Below are 22,227 nucleotides of genomic sequence, written 5' to 3'. Positions count from 1 at the left end.
CCTAATAGACTCCTATATAATCATATTAAACTCAGCAAGAAAGAGGACGGAGGGGAGAGCAAGTGATTAGGGTTTCAAAACTTCCAAAGTTTACAAAAAGCTAGGCAAGAGAAATTTTTTGATACAGCGAGTGTTAGCCATTTTCAATCACTTCTTTAGTCTCTTGAGGTTCCTAAAAGTCTACTCAAGTCCTCAAGCAAGACCAATCACGCCCAAAACGTTGCTGGTCGTCTTCACCAGAGGTAAAGGTTTTTTTATTTTGAATTCGTCGATTCAGGTATTACTAACATATATGATGTGCATAGCTGCATTCAGGAAACTAATTAGGGAAGGTTTGACGTACAACATGTGAGCTTCATGGTTTAAATCACAGCTCACCATGATTAGGGCATGAAGCCTCTTCTTCGTCGTATCTCCTGTTCCAGCAATTTTCAGTCAAAACGGAGGTTACCATCGCACTCGCAAGCCTCGGTTTAGGGGGTAGGGTTAACATGGAATTTTTATTCTCAGTATTTTGCAGGTTTGAGTTCTGGTCCAATCGGAGAAGGAGGTGGAAACCACCGTGTACGGTGTAACGCCCCGAATTTACTTAGAATTATTTTCGATTAGTTGTGATTTGATGATGTGTTAGTGTTTGTGTTATCTGTGATTTCACGATGTTTTGATACCTTGGATAAGGGTAGTTGCCTTAGAATTTATAAGGAATGAAGTTAGATGCTTTGGTGTGGGGTAGTGCCTTAAGATTTATAATAATTAAGGTCTTGTGAAAGATTAAGGTCCATTCTGGCCCTTTTTCATCCTAGGATTGGTTTTTAAGGAGTTTTGTAACCTCTTGCTCAGCCACTTGGTAGTCATCATTTTCACATTATAATCCCTACTGCAACTATGTACATCATTCACCTTCCTTAATTGCCAAGTTTCTTCCCTTGAGGATTTAGCACAATAGGCTTCCCAATCACATCCATCCTTACACTTTACCCTCACTCTTACATTATCATTTTTTGTGAACTTTAGGTTTCTTCCACTATGAACAACATATGATGTGATTGCCTCTTTGAAATCATCTTTTGAACTAAAGTAGGAACCCACCTCCCATTTGAAATCAGCCATATTCTTTTGAATCTTAAACATAGGGATATGTTTTTTTTGCACACCATAACTGTCATCACTGTCACACCCACTAACCAAACCTTCACTCTCACTACCACTCCCAATTTTAACACCCTCATCTCTCTCTTCATCATGTTCAACTAGATTTTCCAATTCATCCTCATCTATATTTTCATAACCATCAGAAGAATCATTAAATTCAACATCAAGAGCACTGTCATATTTGTATTCACTATCATCACTACTTATGGAATCATCCACTTCACCACTATCAGATCTGTCATCTTTCTCATTTTCCATACAATCTTTCTCAGCCTCCCAAATAACATGTTCAGCATGTTCAGCCTCTAACACAACCTTCTCAGCCTCTAACACAACCTTCTCAGCCTCCAAACCAATATTCTCATCCTCATCCTCCAGCTCAGCTTCATTAGAGTTACCAGTCACTTCTTCATGCAACTTAGAAAGCATTTCTTCAACTACCCTCTCCTCCTCATCTCTTACATGCTCCTCAGTGACACCATGCTCCTCACCTACAACATTTTCTAACCCTGCTGGGTCTGCAAACTCAGCCTGCCCAATTGTGTGTTTAATAAAAATGTCTACACCTAAATGAACCTTATACAGATCGACTACTTCTAATGCTCCTGCATCATCATTCAGTTGTTGCATCCCAAATGTTGGGTCTTTGTAATAGATTTTCTCAAAATCCCTATACCCTAAACACTTAAGTGAATCTGTCAGCTCAAAGTAACTCCATGTGTCAACATCTATTTTCAACTCAGAAACTTCCCCTCCTTTATAAACTCTAAGATCACCATCAACAAATTCACCACTATGGTGAATTGTGAGTACGATATACTCATCCATTTCACCTAAAATCATAAATATGTAAAACCCTAATTACTCAGATTAAATACATACATGCAAACAATCGATTTACTATGAAACCCTAATTTATCAGAAGAAAAAACGTGGATTTCCAATATTTAGCAAAATAAAACCCTAAATTCTAACACTGAAACATGCAAAAACCCTTATTTCTACCACAATCAGACAAGCCACATATCATGAACTTTCTAACCTGGTTGCAAAAGCTTTGAGGATGGCCTCCCTCACTGCACGACGATTCGCCTTCAACGTTCTTCGCTGCACCACGAGCTTTTTCTTCACAATGGGTAAGTACTTGAAATGTTCAGAATGAGGTGTTTAGTTCATAACACTTAAGATTATAACAATTAAATGCCACGTCAGACAATCAAAATGCCACATATGCAATTAATTTGAACGCTTACTAACAGAGTCAGACGGAAGGACAAACATGCTCCGTTTTTAAGAATTAAAGGATTGATTTGCACTTTTTAAAAGTTAAGGGACCATAATGGACCCCGAGCCAAAGTTAAAGGACGAAAAAGGGTATTTTCCCTAAAATTTATTATTAGAAAAATAATATAATGAATATTAGTATAATAATTATTTGATTTATTTTAATTAGAGAAGGGCATTGTTGGTATTATGATTTAAGGGTATGTTATATAAAAGAAGAAAAATAGAGAGAATAGGTTTTATTTTGATGGATCGTGAAAACAAGAGGAAGAGGCAAGAGAAGAAGGAAAACTTAAGGGAAGAGAGTGCAGGAAGCCATGGCAAGAGCTTAAGGAATCCGAAAACATAAGGTAAGGGGGACTCTTCCTTTTAGTATCTCTTATGTGATCTTGAGTGATAGGTAGATTGATGTATGGTTTGGTTCAATTAGATATTGGGATTGTTAGGTTAGAGTGTTATGGTTTGGATTGAATTGATGCAAATTACATGATCTATTGGTTAATAATGAGTTTAAATGATGTTTGGTGGTGTATGATTGTATCTATGATGATTGTATACCTATATATGTTGTTTAAACTCGATTTTGGACTGAAAATAAGTGGAATCGCAGGGTCTGTCGCAGACCTGAGAATTCATAAAACCGCAGGTCCGCTAAGCGGAGGGGGGTCCGCTGAGCGGAGGACCCGACCTGGTTAGCCTCTGTCTAACGTCGCTAGCAGTCCGCTAAGCGAACCCTGCTGGGCAGGAAATTTTCCAAACTTAGAAATTGCGTATCTTTTGATCCGTGTATCCTTTCTTGATGCCGTTTTGGGCGTTGTAAAGCAAATTAAATATTTTATATGATGAATCGGTGATTGGGCGGTGGCTTGACTTATTTTTAAAATTGATTTAATTGCTTTGTGAAACGAAATATTGTGCATATGTGAATTTGTGTGAATATGACAATGTTTTGGTGTGATGATGGACAAATTGTAATTGTTATTATTGGGATGATTGTGTAAATAATTTAATGATTGTGCATGATTATGTTAATGTGACAATGTGGTGAGGTTGTAATGATATAACTGTGATTTTGACGTTATATGTGGTGTGAATTATATTGATATAATTGTAGATGGTGTTGAAACCGGATATATTATTCGGTGTTGCTTTGGTGAGTTATTGGTGATGACAGTGTTCATTTTGATCATGTGGTGATTGTTGTGATTGTATGATGATGATTGATTTGTTTTGAATGATGCATGATACATGTACATACTTGTTGGTGATAACCATGGTGAGTTATGGTGAGATGATGCAGTGCATCAGATCGGTGATGTTTTAAGTATGTGATATGTGTGCATTCATTCATTTGCATTCGGTGATGTTTTGGATCGATGTGGACATAATTCCCATTGTGCGGAATTTGTGTCGGTGGGGTCGTATCTCGATGAGGCGTATATCGGTCAGGTGGATTAATTCCACGGTTTATTGGTACCACATGCATAGTGTCAGTTGAGTTATATGCATTGTGTCATAACATGATTGGATGAATTTCTGGGTTATGTGGTGTATCTATTATTGTACGAATTCATGAATAATAGTTGTGAATCTGAACATGTATGATTGGGTGAATGATATATTATGATGCGTGTTACTTATGAATTGCATAATATTTACTAATTGAGAATGAGACTCACCCTTATATGTTATCATTTTTAGATTGAGGAGTAGCGGCATTAGTGCTCGGTGAGGATGACTCGTAGAGTTTATCTGTTTATGTTGGGTCGTGTCGGTCATGCTCTGATCTTGTAACACTGAGGAACGATAGTTTTAGAGTTTTATGGGAATACTCTATTTTGGTGTTGAATTATATTTCTATTGGTTGTATCGACGATGTTTCGTATTCCGCTGTGATAAACATGATTATGTTTTGGTAAATCATTTTCCTAAAGAAGCATGACTTTGACCTTAGTTGGTTTATTTGTTTTAAATAATTGTGGCACCCTTGTGTTTATGTTTTTACTCTGATTATTTATTTAAATTGCCGCGAGATTTAGAAGGGTGTTACAAAAGTGGTATCAAAGCAGGTCGGTCCGTCCGGCCAATTTTCGAGTCAGTTGAGTTGCATGACAGTTGAATACTGTCGACGTATTATCCCTTGGCACGCGACATGTGAGTGAATCACTGTCAGTACTTGGTTGTTTTGTTGCAGGAGTTGGTTTGAGCAAAGTGGGGGAGAAGCTTTGCTTCTCGGAAGAGGTTCAGTTGCAAGTTGCAAAGAGGGTTGTTGTCGTGATTGCCCCTATTCAATCTTCTTAAACCTGAAGATGTAGATTGGCTTGTGTGCCTGTCGGAATCTGAAGGTGGAAGAGGATTGAACACTAGAATACCAAGAAATTTTCCCTTGCTGATGTAGGGACCTTTTCTGGAGATGGGCTCCAATTGACACAATATTATCGTGATCGCGACTTTACGTGTCTATAAATCTGATGACTGCAAGTGCACAGTCGTGTCGTGTAGTTTTAAAAGATATCGAATCCACAGGGACTATGAATCGACCTATCGCTATCTAAGGTTACTATGTAAAGCTAAGGCTACTAATATTTTGATTGTTTCTAAAGGGAAGGTGATTGTAAAATCTAAGAAATATAATTCTAAGGCTACTAATATTTTGATTGTTTCTAAAGGGAAGGTCCATTGGCTAATGTATTAATCCAATTAAAAATCTTTATTAATTCTATTGATTAAAAGTCCTCCTCTCAAACTCTCGCTCTGTTGATTTACACTACTATCCTAACTCGTAATGTACGCTCTCGCCATCCCATTAGATTTAGAAAAGCTTTTTGAAAACAACATAGTTAATAAAATGCTTGTTTTATGAAGTCGTTATCTACTTAAATCCCCTAGTCTCAAACTCTCGCTCTGTTGATTCGGTTCATGTTAGTATTCCCTAACGTATGCTTTCGCCATCCCGCGTCGGGTTTAAAAACACTTTTTGAAAGTAAATAGTTTCCAATTAGTTTTAATACGCTTTCCCCATCCTTAAAACTAATGTCTTATGTCTACTATCTAGTTAAAGATCTCAAACTTTCGCTCTACTGATTTTAACCTTTGACTGCCTTAAAACCTCAAACTTTCGCTCTATTGATTTTAAGACTCTACTAACTAAATTAGACATAAAAACCAAAAACAAGTGATATTTAATAAAACATAATTAAGCCAATTTATTTCGGATCCCACGGTTAACTTACTTTACATACCGATATCTTAATTAATTAGCCAGACATATTAATACGGTTAAACATGCATAAATTAATTTGGTTCATAATAAAAGGCATGTTAAATGGCATACAATATATCATGCAAAATAAATATAAATAAAGGCTGTAAATAATAAACCTGAATAAAATTAATCTGAAATGAAATTGAATCTTGAAGTACTCGAACTTCCACCACAGGTTGGCTGGATCGTTCTTCAGAAATTATTAGGCGTAAAACTTAAAGGCAAGGAATATAAAAATAAATCTAACGTAAGGCTAGATCTATGAAAGTTTCACAACAATTTCCGGTGTAGAAATTATTGTGAGAAAAAGAAAGCAATTAAATGAAATGGGGGAGAAATTAAAATGCTTGAAGAATAAAATTGGCAGCACTTCGTTAGCAGAAATTCGGACCCGGAGACCTGAGGTATCAGTCTCCTTTTATAGCTGAGACTTTGCAGTTGCGTTGCGTGAAAATAGGGGCTCTGACTTGGACTTGGGAGACGTGCGTCTCCACTTCTTTAGGAGACTTCAGCAAAACGACTTGAGCCGTGCGTCTCAAGTGGAGAGGATATAGGAACGGTTGGAGACGGGCGTCTCCATTGCATGACATAGCAGAGAGACGTTGGAGACGGGCGTCTCCACGTGCTCTTTAGGTCTTTCCCAGCTCCTTCGCGGGCTGGTCTCTCTCTTTGGGCTTTTGGGTCTCCTTTTGCACCCCCTTTATTTCTTCAACACTTCTTTTTCATCTTTTAAGCATAAATAGTAGTGAATTTAGCTCCATTTCTTATCCTTTTCACAAATAGTCACAATACGAACGTAAAACCTGAAACATCGCAAATACTCGCATAATAACACAATAAAACAATATAATTAAAAGAAAATGCTAATAATACTTATGGATTTTAAGCTAAATATACGATATAAAACCGTGTTATCATATCGCATCCTCATCTTCTAATTCATCTAATTTTGAAATCAAGAACTTTATTACATATAACATTGAAGAATAAGCACAATCTGGTTATAGTTAATCTTACATTTTTTGGTAAGATGTCATAGATAGCTACTGGTAGAAGTTGTTGCATCAAGACATGGCATCCTCGTCGCCTTCAAACTCGCTGTTGGCCGAAGTTGCTACCTTCGTGTTCACCCCGATGGACAATGGGGTTGAATACGAGGACAACAAATTAGTAGGATGGTGTGATGGTGGCCCATGTCATTTTTATCGTGCCCAATGGTGCGCGCTGATTGCACTTGCTAAAGACAATACTTGATAACCCTTTGTATTTTAGGGCTGTCAGAGGGATTGTTAGGGTTGTTGTGGTTTTAGAACAAACTCACGCAAGGATGGTGATAAGCTCTTTATATTGATTTATAAAGTAGTAGCTCGGATCTCATAAAGATAAATACCAAAATAAATAAATAATAATAATAATAACTCACCTTTAATAAAACAAATTGCACTAACTAAGTAGTAGTAGTAGTAACTAACAAAATTCTAAATTTATCTTGCACTAGGGACGGGAGGGGGCTATCAAAATAACCGTCTGAGACAAATATACTAAGTTTCGAAGTAAACGTTCACACCTTACTTTAATATTCATAAAGTGTTGTAAGTCAATTTCACTGAAAATTCAAAGAAAGCCTAAGTGTATTATGGATCGGACCTAACTTACTTTTATTGGATCCAAATCAACTAAGACTTTCCCTTTTCAAAAAATATATTTTTCTAAAATAAAGTATCGATAGCATTTGTTTATCAATATTTTATTATTTGATTTCATCTTCAAAAATTAGCATTTGAAGTCATTACATATTAATATTTGTTATATATTATGTGCTAGAAAATGAGAGATGATAGAAAAAGTCATTTATATTGGTTCAACAAATAGCTATAAATAAATGATCTAATAAATTTAAGATAGTTAATATTGAAATTAAAATGTTTTATAGTGGGTTTCCAAAAAACAGCGACATGATCCCAACTATTTGCTAAGGAGTCAAATCATTTTAATTGATCCAATACAGCGCGGCTAAGGTACGACGGACATGATTTCGCAAAATCAAAATTTTACTTGTAAATAGAAAAAGAAACATGTTTAATTATTAGGGGTCTGATTTTAGATAGTCTAAGGTGTTTTTTCTGAGATGATGGTGTTAGAACAAGATTTGTTCTGATCAATATTCTTGTTTTGATGATAACAATGTATATGAAATTTGTATAAGACAATGTGATACTCTAATCCTATGCATTTTCCATTTCAGGAAATATCTAAGGAGTATGCACAATTCAGCGCTAAGAAGCAATGACTCAGAAGATTCTGGATTGCAACATCAGAACATGCTCTCGCAAGACATCAGAAGATGGTCAAGCAGAATTAGAACATGGGTCTATGAAGCATCAAAAGAACTTGAGATCAGAAGCAGAAGCACTAAAGTTCTTATGGTATCACGCTAAAAGCTCTTCAAAGTCAGAAGACAAGAAGATGCTCTGCACCAAGCTGTAACTCTGATTTTGATTATTCAAACGTTGTATTCACAAAATCTGAGATCAGAAGTTAGTACAAGATGACAGGCTACGAAGTCTATCTCTGACTGACAAAAGGAACGTTAGAAGCTACAAAAGGCAAAGTCAGTAATAGCAGAGAAAAGCATGGCTCATGGTAGTTGACAAAATAGTGAAAACATTAAATGCAAAGCTGTCCAGACACGCAACACATTAAATGCACTCCAACGGTCATCTTCTCCAATGCCTATATATATTGAAGTTCTGATCAGAAGCAGATTGACGAATTCTAAGAAATTGAACACACTTGCTAAAACGCTGCTGAAATCAATTCAAACGAACTTCATCTTCAACCTCACTTTCATTGTAATATCTTAGTGAGAATTAAACATTAGAACTTAAGAGAAATATCATAGTTGTGATTATAGCTTTCTAAGAAGCATTTAAATACTCTTGTAAACTTTTATTTTACATTGATTTGTAAAAGGTTCCTAGAGTGATCAAGTTGTGATCAGTAGACTCTAGAAGACTTAGAAGTTTCTAAGTGGTGATTTCCTAGAGTGATCAAGGTGTGATCAGTATACTCTAGAAGACTTAGAGTGTTTCTAAGTGGATAACCATTGTAATCAAGATTGATTAGTGGACAAAATCCTCAGCTGAGGTAAATCACTCTAAGGGGGTGGATTGGAGTAGTTTCGTTAACAACGAACCAGGATAAAAATATTGAGTTCATTGTTTTTATCTTAAGAGTTTTTAAAGTTACACTTATTCAAACCCCCCTTTCTAAGTGTTTTTCTATCCTTCAGATGGAAGGTAGGACACTTGAAGATAGACTATTTATGTGAATGGTGAAACTATGAGATTATAATGATAGTTCGCGTTAGGACAAGAATAATCTCGTCCATTAGTCCAATTTTAAGAAACATAAGACCTTATTCGTTGGATTGAAGACTCCTATTAGTTAGGAGTTTCTTTGATCAAGCGGGTTGCCTTGCGATTGAAGATTCTTAGTATATGGGAGGTTGGTAGACCGTAAGTTTATGTTACATAAAACCGTCTTCTTATTTTACGTTCCATAAAACCTTTGTCGTTAAAATTGAAGACTCTCAATAGTTGTGAGGTTGTTTTGTTATTGAAGAATATCTATAGCTAGGGGTTTGCGAGGTTGTAATTTCGTTCTTTGTAAAAGGACATATATAATTAAGATAGAATCATTATACAATTAGTCATATGAATTCTCACGTCTACGAATAGATGATTTGAAAGGGGAACTTAATCATTTTATAATTATTTTTGAAATTTATATTAGTTAGCTATTTACAATTATGCGCACAGACAAATTAATCGCGCTCTCTTCATAGCATGTTTTTGTTACTCATTCACGACGCTAAATTCACAAGTGGAATCACTTTATTCTTGAATGGGTTAATACAATTTTTGTAGATACAATGATTTTACTTGCGAATATGTGGTTTTTGTTGGAAGAATTAATATGAAAGCAATTTTTACTCCAACAATTTAGTGTCGTTCGGTGATTGTTGTTCACTTTAACAAGGCAACAAAAGGTGGTTATACTTGATGTCTTATAGTACTCTAAATTATGTCTTATTTAATTTTTTGTTTTCTTTGTTTTGACTTGATGTGCATTAAAATTTAAAAGAAATGAAAAACCAATATTGAATGCACATGTCATACCAATAACAATGGCAAAACCTAATGTGTGACTATTGTAAGGGTAGTCAAATGTCTAATAGATTTCTCACACCTTTCTTGCATAATAAGTCACCATTTTAAATTTTGCAGTAGTGCTTACCTGAAATTAATGTATTTAGGGTATTTGGATCTTTTTTTTTGCTTCTATCCTACAAGCCAATAGGAAGAAATTGGATTATAGGTCAAAAAAGTGTTTGTATCTAGGTTTGCAAGCTGATGTTAAATGTCACATTTTATTTGATCTACTTTAAACAAAATATTTTTGTCTAGATATATAATCATTTTTAATCTATTTTTCACTTACAAACTCCTTATAATGAACCTTCAATTCCAATTACATCTGATATTTTTCATATTGAACCTTCACCTATAGGCTACACTCCCAACACTCAACCTGACATTACTCCTACAACTTCGCCAAATCATTCACCTGTTAATTTCCTTTCACCAAATCATAATATCTAAGCTAAAAGATCGACAAGACTCATTAAACCTCCTTAATTTTTATAAGATTACCAATGCAATCTGATTGAGAATACAATTCAATCTACTCACTCAGTCAATGCAACAATTTATTCTCCAAGTAAGTGTCCATTATCCTTTTTCATCTCTTACCATAATGTTCCTACTTTTGATACCAAATATTTTCTCAATTTGTCATCTAATTCTGAACCTCATTCATACGAAGAGGCCATTTATGATGAACATTGAAGCTATGGTATTCAATCTGAACTGACCGCACAGATGAAAACTAACACATGGTATTTGGTTGCCTTTCCTGATCATAAGAAAACGATTGGATGTAGATGGGTATTTAAGGTCAAACTACACGCTAATGGCTCTGTAGAGAGATATACGACAAGATTAGTTGCCAAGGGGTTCAATCAAACTTAAAGGCTTAACTACCTACACACCTTTGGTCTAGTTGTTAAGATAACAACCATTAGGGTTTTCATGGCCATTATGGCCAATCAATATGGCCATTGGTTCAACTTGATGTCAATATAACATTCTTACACGGGGATCTCAATGAAAAGGTCTATATGCAACCTCTTTCTATTATTGAGCTACCTCATCCTAACTTAGTATGCAAGCTTCAAAGATCTCTTTATGGCTTGAAACAAGTAAGTAGGCAATGGAATGAAAAGCTTACCAAAACTAGGTTACATTTATGGTACATCCAATCAAAAGCCGATTATTCATTGTACACTAAATTTAATAATGCCTTATTTATAATGATCATCTTATATTGTTGATGCAGCAAAACGACAAGCAAAAGATTGGAAGTATTCTGAGAATTATCGTATTCACAGAGATCGATGTGAGGGAAAGAATTTCGTTCAACGGTTTCAATGTTTTTGAGCTTAGGTTTAAATGGTTTAAAGTAAATGCGGGAGTTAAAAGATATGAACATAAAAAGAATTCCCTCTTCCGAGAAAATCCGAAAGGTTTTGTTACATCAACCTATCAGCTACTTAAACCTACTGATCAGTTGCACTCAACCCAAATCACTCGTCAATACTTTCACGAATCACTCACAACCTAGGCTATTTCTAACACAGAGCTGAGAGAATAACCATGTCATCTCGAAGGCGATGTCTCGCATACCTCAACAACACATAAGCATTAAGCTTTGATACCCAAGTAAATATCAGACCTAAATCTATCTCTAGAGTCCATCATCTAATAGATAATAATCCTAGATAGAGATTTAAGAAGTATATGTCTATAGAAACCCAAATCCCAAACATAGAGCAAAAGTAGATATACATTTTATACAACACCATAATCAGTAGATATACATAGAAGAAAAGTAAATATACATACAAAACCACACAAGAGGAAAATACATAAAGAAGAGAGAAGAGGAATCAACCAACTCCAACAGTGTCAAACGCGATTGAAGCTTAATCTGACTCTGAATCCTCAAGACGTAAGCTCCAAATGTGTTGTAGAATCATTTAAGAATCAAAGAAATGAAGGTGATGGTGTCGGGACCTAAAAATTCCAAAAACATAATAATATGTTACTGCAACTTGAAAACTTGTTTCGGCCATAACTCGAGAACCGTAAATCCGATTTGCACCCAGTTCAAAGCGTTTGAAAGCTTATTCAATGCTCTATCTAACAATGACTAAATATCAATAAAATTGATTATTTAATCTTCTTTGATTTGAGCCTTATTCTTTGATGAATTTCTCAAAATTACATCTTTCAAGCTGTGCCTTTGGCCGTTATTACATAATGCTCCAAATATGTATGAATATCTACCAAATGAATAAAAAAATATCAATTGATATATTAATTAAACAAAAACACAAATATACAAAATATGTACATATTCACATAAAAGTTGAGGTTCATTCAAGGGTTTTAACAAACAAAAATCGATAAGTACCACAAAACTATATAAAAAATTGATTACAATTTGACACTTATCATATATGTAAATGATTTAGTCTTCGGGGGGGGGGGCTGATGTTGATGATATTTCCCCTATTAAGACCCTCTTAAATGACAAATTTAACATCAAGGATCTAAGAGTTCTCAATTATTTTCTAGGCTTTAAAGTGATTAGCAGATATAATGAAGGCATCACATTATGTCAAAGAACTTATACACTTTATCTCCTACAAGACACTGGCTTAAATGGAGTGAAACCATGCAATACTCCGATGCAACCCCACCTACAGTTGCACATAGAATCTAGTAACTTGCTATCTGATCCAACAACATTTAGAAGATTGATCGGGATATTTTTGTACTTGACATACTCCAGGCCATAAATTTCTTATGATGTATGCAAACTTAGCCAATTCATAAGTGCACCAACTGATGAACATATGTTGGCAGGTTTGCATGTTTTGAAATACCTCAAAGGTAGCATTGATAATGGTTTATTCTTCAATTCATCATCTACATTGCACTTAAAGGATTCTCTGATTTTGATTAGAGAGTATGTCCCAACTCTATAATTGGCTTGTGCTTCTTCCTTGGAACCTCCTTAATTAGTTGGAAAAACAAGAAGCAAACTGTAGTTTCGAGATCATAATCAAAGGTTGAGTATAAAGCACTAGCTTATGAAACATGTAAGGGTCAATGGCTCATATACCTACTGCAAGATTTCCACATCAATCATCTTTCTCCTTTTGTGATTTACTGTGACAACACGTCAACTCTCCACATAGCTGCAAATCTAGTTTACATGAAAGAACTAAGCATAGAGATTGATTGTCATGTGGTAAGAGACAATGTCCAAGCAGGAGTTCTTCACTTGCTTCCTATTGCACCAAAATATCTAGTGACTGACATCATGACTTAGTCACTGCATGTATGGTCATTCGACAACTTTCAAAGCAAACTAGGAATGATGAACATATTTTCTAGAATGAAGGGGAATGTAAAACATGAAGATTGATGGTGGTTGATACAATTACTTGCTTAACAAATCACTTCAACCCTTAATGTTATCTTTAGCTCACCCTAGTAATAACTAACTTGTAATAGGTTGTTAAGAGTTAGTTAGTAATAATAATTACCTATAAATAATGTTAATATGGTAAGCTTGATCATTATATAATAGAGTTATTGTAACTCTTTTTCCATTTATGCAATGCAAACTATTCTTCTCTCTTTTCAATAGTATTCTTGTTTTAATTTTCACAAAACTTGTTTTATCACAGGTAATCTAAGAGATTAACAGTTTTAATTGTTATTTTTATCTTTTTCATGTAAGTGCGGTATACATTTTTTTAACTGATTTGAGTGGGAAGTGGCCATCACATCCCATCCCATCATATTTATACAATTTATTTTTATCTTTTATTTTTTATTTTTTATTTTTTAGTGTTGTTTTTAGTAAAAACAAATATAATTTAACATTGGTTTGACATTAATTAACTGATCTGATTTATTAAATACCTAATCATAAAGTCTCAACCCAAATCATAAACCTTATTGCAAGATGATGAGATTATCACAATATCTAATCTAAACAAAAGCTAGCTCAATGCCAAATCTTTGAGTTGACATTGACTTAATTATTTTCAATTTGTTTCTTCTGAAACTACTACATTTAATTAGTATTTGACATTAAACACACGTATTGTGCAGTAGTTGAACATATTAACATTAGTCTTTGATTACCTAAATCCATACTTAATCAGTGTTAGTTATCTAAAAAGGAGCAGTTTTAGGGACAAAACAAAAGACATACGAATTTGGTCCATTGTGTTTCAGTTTCACTAACTCTCGTGATATACACGCGCTTACTCTGCGAATTGGACAATTTTTTTAAAAATTAAAAAATAATTTTGGTCAAGTTTAAAAATTTAAATTTAAATATTAATACAATTCATTACTAGTAGCTATTGATTTTGTTTATACACCTGGTATTATTACTGTATTATTTGGACCATCAAATGGTCCTCAAGTTTATCATCAAGCACACCTTTTTGAATTATTAAAATTGTCCACCACGTCTATAGTTTTTTAAAGAAAAATATGTGGATCACATATTAACTTTAATAAATTAAATATAAAAAAAACAAAATAAATAAAAAAATTGTCCACAAATTTTGGCTCAAATGACAGTTAAATAAGACACCGTTATCAAGGTAAATTAACTCAGATGATAAGGAGTTGACTCATATGCCGAGAGGTTTTGAGTTCAACACTCGCTACTGATATGAGGATCTTTTTAGTGAGTGATCTATAAGTATCTGTCCTCACTAGTGAAGTTCTCTTTGATAAGTGATCTATATGTATTTTTATAAATACTCTTTGAACCTCGCGGCCTCATGCTGATGAACTCCTAGAGCACAACTCACCTAAATTTTTTAGCCACTAAATAAGACACCGTTATCAGAATTCAAATTCGAGACTTAAAAGTTATGTATATGAACTTATATTGATTATTGATTATTGACATTTTGTTCGACCTACTATTTTCATGTATAACTACTAAAAGTAATAGAACAAATTGACCTGCCGAACATGTCTGTTTTATCTATATTTTTTTAGACAATCAATGTTTTAAATCAATACTCTTTAATATGACCGTCTGTCTATTTTTTTGCAGACTTTTGTAATTATGAGCATTAAGATTTTTTTTTTACAAATTTTAGTTTTGTGAAGTGCAAGCCCTGCAAGGTCGTCTCGTTCCACCTTATTTTTTCGTAGAGCTGACAAAGATTTTAGACCCACACTTTCAATTATGTCCTCTCTACCCTGTCTTTATGAGAAGGTCTAAACTGCATGAATATGTCTTTTGTACCATTTCTAATAACTACCAATTTAGCTACTTATCAAAATATATTTTTTACTTTATTGACTTATTTTATTTGTAAAAGAAATCACAATTGTGTCTTGAATTGTATGTTATTTTTCAACCACAATTTGAAAACAAGGGAATTAATTTCAACCATATGATCAATATTTTATTGAAGATAAAAAGACCACACCACTCCATTATGGTCAATCCAATATCATCATACTCACTAAACTTTACACACAAGGAACAAAATTGTCCACACGGCATGTACTACATTTCTTCATATACTCTTATATTTTATTCAATAAAGTATAAGACAAAGAGAAAACAAACCCAAGACAATTCATAAATTAATCATAGGAACATATACTAAAATAATAACATATTAATTAAAAATTATTTTTTAAAAAAAGAATTAGAATTTGATTCAAATTTCTCTCATTTGTCAAATCATCCTCTTGAAATGTCAACCAAATTCCTGTCCATACCCTTCAACCATTCCTTATATAAATATTATCTCATTCAGCCTATAAACATAGTTGAGTTTTTGAGTTAAAAAGAGCAAACAAAAATTCTATAACAACATATTTTGACATGGCTGAAGAATTTCAAGCTGGAATTTGTGGTGAAACTTGGTGGAATATTAATAATTCAACAAGAAGTGTTTTTCCTATTATGATGAACTCATCATCTTCATCATGTTCTGGAAGTTATAGTAACTGGCAAAATGAGTTTTTGGGTTTGAAAGATACTAATAGTAATAACTTTGATGTTTCTGATTGTTCTTTGAGTTTTCTCGATTCTCCGAAACCGCCGCAATTATCGGCTAACGGAACCGGTAGTACTAGTAGCATGTTCTTCGATCTCTCATCTCCAAATTCATCGAATTGGAATCAGCCGTTATTGTAAGTTCTCATAATCTAGATTATAGTTTTTTTTTTATATATAAACAGTATCCTCTGCACGCAACTGCGTAGATTTATCCAAGAAAATTTTTGTTTTAATTTTTTTTTTTTTTATATTTGAAAAGGTCAGAGAACAATTTTGAGTCTGTGATTCAAGAAGAAAGCAAAAAGAATTTCTCATCAACAATGGACCAAGAATTTTGCATAGATCATCATCAACAAAATCTGAATTCTATAACAAGCACTGGTTTATCATCATATCCAATTGGATCAGTTGATTCCTATGGTTGTTACCCTTCAAATTTGATACAAAGTTTATTTGATTCTCAACCACAGCCACAAAACTCACTTTTTACCAACCCTTCTTCTATGTCCTATTCATCATCTCCAATGCCAAAGCAACAGCTTAGTGGATTGCACTTTTCAAATAATACTCCTTTCTGGAATGCTTCAGCTGAGGCTCTCAATGATATAAGAGCAGGAGTTTTGGCTTCATCGCAATCGCAATATCAATCTCCGAATTTTCATAACAACAATTTCAGTTCATCAAATACTCTATTAAACAAGGTATATAATTTGCTTATCTGGTTTCTTTTATCTATAAACAAATTCGTAATAATCATCAGAAACTCACACATACAAATATGACGACAGTTTAAACCCTAAAAAATATATTCAGCCGAACAATATTGAAATTTATCTGTTAGTTAGGTCTTACGTACTTACGTATTACCCATTAATTATTTTTATATGAGTAAATATTAAATTTAACTGTTTTTCATCTCTGTCAGTCACCTGATATAAAATATGACAGAGTTACCATAACACCCTAAGTTATCTCGGAAGATTAATCAATGTGAAAAATCTATTTTAACCGATGTGAAAAATGTTTTATATAGGAGTATTTATTTTTGGCCGCACTTCCACATATTAGTTAATATGTAAAAAATGTATAATTAGGTTTTTTTTTTTTTTTGGTTAAGGATATATATAATAACATGTTAAAAATTTATCTAAGTGCAGCTAAAGAGAGAAAAATCACCAGAAGCAAAAAATTCATCTGAAGTTACAATTAAGAGGCAAAGAATTGAGACTCCATCACCATTACCAACTTTTAAGGTACTTTACCATTTAATTAAGTATCTTAATTAATTAAAATCTTAATAATTACTCTTTAATCTATAGATTAGATAAAGTTGATATGTATGTAACTATATATGTATGTATATGTATGGTGGACATGCAGGTTAGGAAAGAGAAGCTAGGGGACCGTATAACAGCTCTTCAGCAATTGGTTTCACCTTTCGGAAAGGTGAATTTCTCTTTCACTTTTTCTTCTACATAGCAGCTACTTTGAAAGTGATATATTTAAACTCCTTTACCTTTTTCTTAAACAATGTTCAAGAATGGTGATTAAGTTAATTAAATTAATCTTGCTAATTACTTTGATCTTAATTAATTTTCAGACGGATACAGCTTCTGTTCTTCATGAAGCCATTGATTACATCAAGTTTCTTCATGATCAAGTTAATGTATGTTTTTTTTCATTAAAGTTTTTTATGATTAACTTTGTTTTATAAACATAATATCAACATTGTTTTATTATTAATTTTAGGTTTTGAGTACTCCTTATATGAAAAATGGATCTCCTATTCAACAACAACAGGTACTATATATATGCATAATAAATTAATTATCTTCTATTTATCTTAATATATTAGTCTGAATTTGATTACGATGATAACCAATTTTTTTTTAATATTTATTGAATAATTAATGTATCTGATATATATTCAGATCAAATACATAAATTATTCAATCAACATAAAAATGAATTTTTTTACTTATAATAATCAATCATCACGATGACAACGAAATATTCTCTTTTTAAATTTATTGAATAATCAATGTATCTGATATATATTTAGATAAAATACATAAATTATTCAATCAACTTAAAAATATTTTTTTTTACTAATAATAGTCACCGGAGTGTGAGTAATTTTTTGTTATTAAATATTAATATGTGTATATGTTTGTATGTGTAGGGTTGTGAAAATGTGAAGGAGTTAGAAAGAAAAAAACAAGATTTAAGAAGTCAAGGGCTTTGTTTGGTGCCAATTTCAAGCACATTTCCAATGACTAATGAGACTAGTGTTGATTTCTGGACACCTACATTTGGAGGTACACTCTTTGGAAGATAGAGAAGTGAATCTAAAAGGAAGAAGAAGAAGACATGATTATTAATTTGTATGCTAAAAGAAAAAAAAAAAAAGAAGAAGGGAATGAAAATAAATAAAAAATATAGATTAAAGATAGTTGTTTAATTAAGATTATAATGGCTAAAAATTAGGTTGATGAGGGGCAGGAACAAGTGTTAAATTCAGCAGCATTTGACATTAGATTATAGTTTTAATTGTACTTTGTTTTATGGCTGAATTTAGCAGATGGTGCTAGCTACCTAAAACACCTTTTGTTCTTGCTAATAGATATATTTGAATATATATAGTCTTTTTAAAGGGATGCATGTACCCACTTTTAATTTATTATTAGAGATCAGAAAAAGGAAAATGTGCAAATTATATAAAGTATAGTATTTGATGTTGGTTTGATAAATTTACTCTTTTATTTGCTTGGAATGGGGGTAGTGGTGGTGGCAGCTTTTATCACCTCCTTTTTAGAGTTACTTCATTTAAAGAAAGTGTTTTTAAATTAGGGCATGGGACAATATTTGCTATGAGTCATTATTTTATGTTTTCAATCTTGTACATTTTGATCTTCTTCATTAATATTATTATGTGTGTATTGGAATTACACAATCACAATAGTTGGGAAAAAATGGGGAGAAATTGTGGGGAGTCCTATATCCAGAAAAAGGGGGAATGGTGGACTTAGATGTTCATAAAAAGTGAGGAAAAATTATGAAGTCATAATGACTAAATATTGATTTAAGACGTTTCTTTTTAAAATTTGATTTATTATGCTTTGAATTTAAATTTGAATTTTTAAAATAGTTGACTTCATGAAACAAATCTAAAGAATTTTTTTTTAATAATTAATAATCTTAAACAAAATAGTTCATATTTTTTAATATTTAATTTGAATTGCTTTTAATATGTATTTGAAAAATGATTAAAAAAAAAACATATTTTTAAAAGTATAATGAATCATAGAGCTGTTGTCTTTACACAATAGATCAGTTTGATTGAACTGAATAAATAAATGGAAAATTCTTTGCCCACCTCCTAACCTTCTAGGCCACCTCTGGTGAAAAACCACATATACCCCTGACTTCGGAAATGCATTTTCGAAATGCAAGAAAAAGGTGTTTTCGGAGATGCATCTCCGAAAGCGCCTTTTTTTTTTCAAAATTTGTCTTATTTTTGAAATGCATTTCCGAAAACACCATTTCGGAAGTTCATTTCCGAAATACTGCGCGTTTTACAGATTAAGCAAAACAGCCCCCCCATTCATTTTGCCCTAATCTTCTTCCAAACTCAGCCTCTCTTCAAAATTTCTGCAAAAAGCAAGTGTGAAGTATCAGAGATTGCCAAAATCTTCTTCCAATCTCAACCTAAATCATCTCAAACACTAATTGGTAAGTTTATCAATTTTTAGATCGATTATTCATTACTCTATTAGGGTGTTTAGAAATTGAAAAAATCACATTAAGTTAGATTGGTACTGATATTTAGGTTGTTTAGAATGCATAAAAGTAGTTTTGATTTAGGATTTTGGGGTCTGCCATGGAAGTTGCAGAAAACTTCTTCGCAGGGGTGTTTCGGAAGTTCATTTCCGAAAACACCTCCATTCCCAGTTTCGGAAATGAACTTCCGAAGTGTATCAGAAATGCAATTTTTTTAGTTTTATCTGTTGTCTCGCATATTAATCGATTTCAATTGTTTTCAAGAACATGTCAGGCAACCAAGCACGCATCAGACAGGGTAGAGAGATCCAGACTGCGTCGGCTAGACGCGAGCGGGCGGCGGCGCAGCTGGCGTCGACGCAGGGACGGGGGAAGGGCCGGGGACGACGTGTGCGAGTTCCCGTGGAGATGGACGAGGGTACCTCTACATCTGGATCGAGGAGTCGTCTGGCTCGGGTATTTTCTTCCCGCCAGCGAGAGGAGGAGGAAGAGGAGGAGGAGGAGGCAGTGTCATACCACGAGGCGGAGGAGGTACCGGATGTTGACCCTCCACACGGGGAGGAGGATGAGCAGGAGGAGGGCTACCCGGGAGGGCCCAGTCACACTTCCGTGCTGCTTACCTACCACGAGCACGTCGCTCGGCGTATCTGGGAGGGAGAGGTATTTTTTATAATTTACCCGACTATATTATTTAACCATTTATAATTTAGTCGTTTATTCAATATTTTCTTAACGGTCTATTTAACATACTTTTTTTTTTGTTTTTTTTTTGTAACAGGAGAGAGAGCCTTTGAAAATGGTGAACCACTCCCGGAAGGTTTTCAGTCTGTTTAAACCAACTGCTGAGTGGTTTAACGACGCGGTGAGAGCTTCAGGGCTTAGTGGGCTCTGCATGACGGGGTACACCATCATCAGCCACGGCATGCAGGGGGCCTTTGTGGAACGGTGGCACAGGGAGACGTCTTCTTTCCACTTGTCGGTTGGGGAGATGACGATCACCTTGCATGATGTGCAGTGTCTTCTCCACCTTCCGATCAGGGGGGGTGCTGTTGCACCACTCCCGGATCCAGAGGATCGAAGCCAGTGAGTGGATGGCGCTCTATTTGGGTATGGAGCCCAAAGTTGCTGACTATGAGTGCATCACGACATCTGGGCCTCATATCCAGTTCACCACACTGAGCACTTATTTTGAACACCACCTGGTGGCGGCGGCCGAAGCTGAGGATGCGGGTGACGACCTATTTACACATTATCACCGTGGCTGCGCTCTCCGGTGCTGGTACATGTTTGTGGTAGGCGCTGCAGTCTTTGTGGACAATAGTACAAGGTACGTCGACGTGACCTACCTCTGCTACTTCATGGACTTGACCACCGTTCACCAGTGGAACTGAGGGGCAGCTACTCTGGCATACCTATACCAGAAGCTGAATGAGACCTCCAACTGGAGGACGAGGCAGTTGACCGGATCCTGCACACTACTTACGGTATGTTTCATTTTAATTGTTTCGTATTTATTTATGTTTCGTATTTATTTTTAATACATTATCGTGTTTGTGTTTCAGAGTTGGATCATCTCTTACTTCTCCCACATCCACGGCTTCCACATTGATCCTGAGTACGATGACGCCATGCCCAGGGCCACCAGATACGTTCTCCAGAGGGGGAACAATGCAGTGGGACTTTACCGTGGGTACCTGGACCGCATGATGCACGATGACGTCACTTGGAGGCCATTCAGCGACTACACTCATGTTGTCCCCTTTGACGGCATATCTTTATATTCTGGCTGGTTGGCATGCGGAACTAGCACCATGGTCCGGTATCTCCCTGAGCGGTACATGCGACAGTTTGGGTATGTACAGATGATACCCAGGTCACCTTTTGAGGCTGCTCCCGACACAGTGACCCGAGTGCAGCTCACTGGCATATTTGAGGATTGGGAGCGTCATGTGGTACCGGAGGAGTATCGTCGCATTCGGGTCCTCCAGGACTGGCACAGTGTGGAGGGGTACGTCACATGGTTCTACCGGGTGTCACATCCTCTGCTGAGACCCGACGCTCCCGGCGCTCCTAGGCCAGCACACGAGGAGATCTTGGAGAACCAGCAGGCCGAGGATGACCACGCCATTGATCTCCTGCCGATCTGCCAGCGGATAGAAATGCTTGGGCGAGACGCGTTGGATCGAGGTGTCGTTCATCAGGGCGGTCCAGAGGCTGTCGCCGTGATGGAGATGATCGTCACTGATGCGGGCCGTGCGGCGGCATACAGGCGGCAGAGGAGGTCCCAAGGAGAGAGGGTTAGACATACCCAGTAGGAGTCCGGGTTTATTTTTTTTATTTTCGGATTGTATCTTTCGCACACTATTACTATTTGGATCGGCTTGTATATATTATCTGGATTTGATTTATCATATTAGTATTTTCTGTTTATATGTCGCTTATTTTATTTGGCGTTGCAGTTTAATTAAAAATACAAGACTGTTTCGAAAAACATAAAAAAAAAA

General features: G+C 34.9%; 1 protein-coding gene across 1 annotated transcript; it reads left to right on the top strand.

Annotated features, from left to right (window-relative positions):
- The first annotated feature begins 15,614 nt into the window (after positions 1-15,614).
- On the top strand, positions 15,615-18,914 carry LOC131624453 (transcription factor bHLH112-like). Its single transcript, XM_058895390.1, has 7 exons — positions 15,615-16,077; positions 16,203-16,644; positions 17,101-17,196; positions 17,324-17,389; positions 17,544-17,609; positions 17,693-17,743; positions 18,126-18,914. Exons 1-7 carry the CDS (start codon positions 15,767-15,769, stop codon positions 18,279-18,281), a joined length of 1,188 nt encoding a protein of 395 aa, XP_058751373.1. The 5' UTR covers positions 15,615-15,766; the 3' UTR covers positions 18,282-18,914.
- Positions 18,915-22,227: the final 3,313 nt, after the last annotated feature.

Source organism: Vicia villosa, linkage group LG1 (assembly GCF_029867415.1).
Source record: "Vicia villosa cultivar HV-30 ecotype Madison, WI linkage group LG1, Vvil1.0, whole genome shotgun sequence".
NCBI classification, from domain to species: domain Eukaryota; kingdom Viridiplantae; phylum Streptophyta; class Magnoliopsida; order Fabales; family Fabaceae; genus Vicia; species Vicia villosa.
The sequence above is the reverse complement of the archived record's forward strand: the minus strand, read 5'-3'. Positions and strand labels throughout refer to the sequence as shown.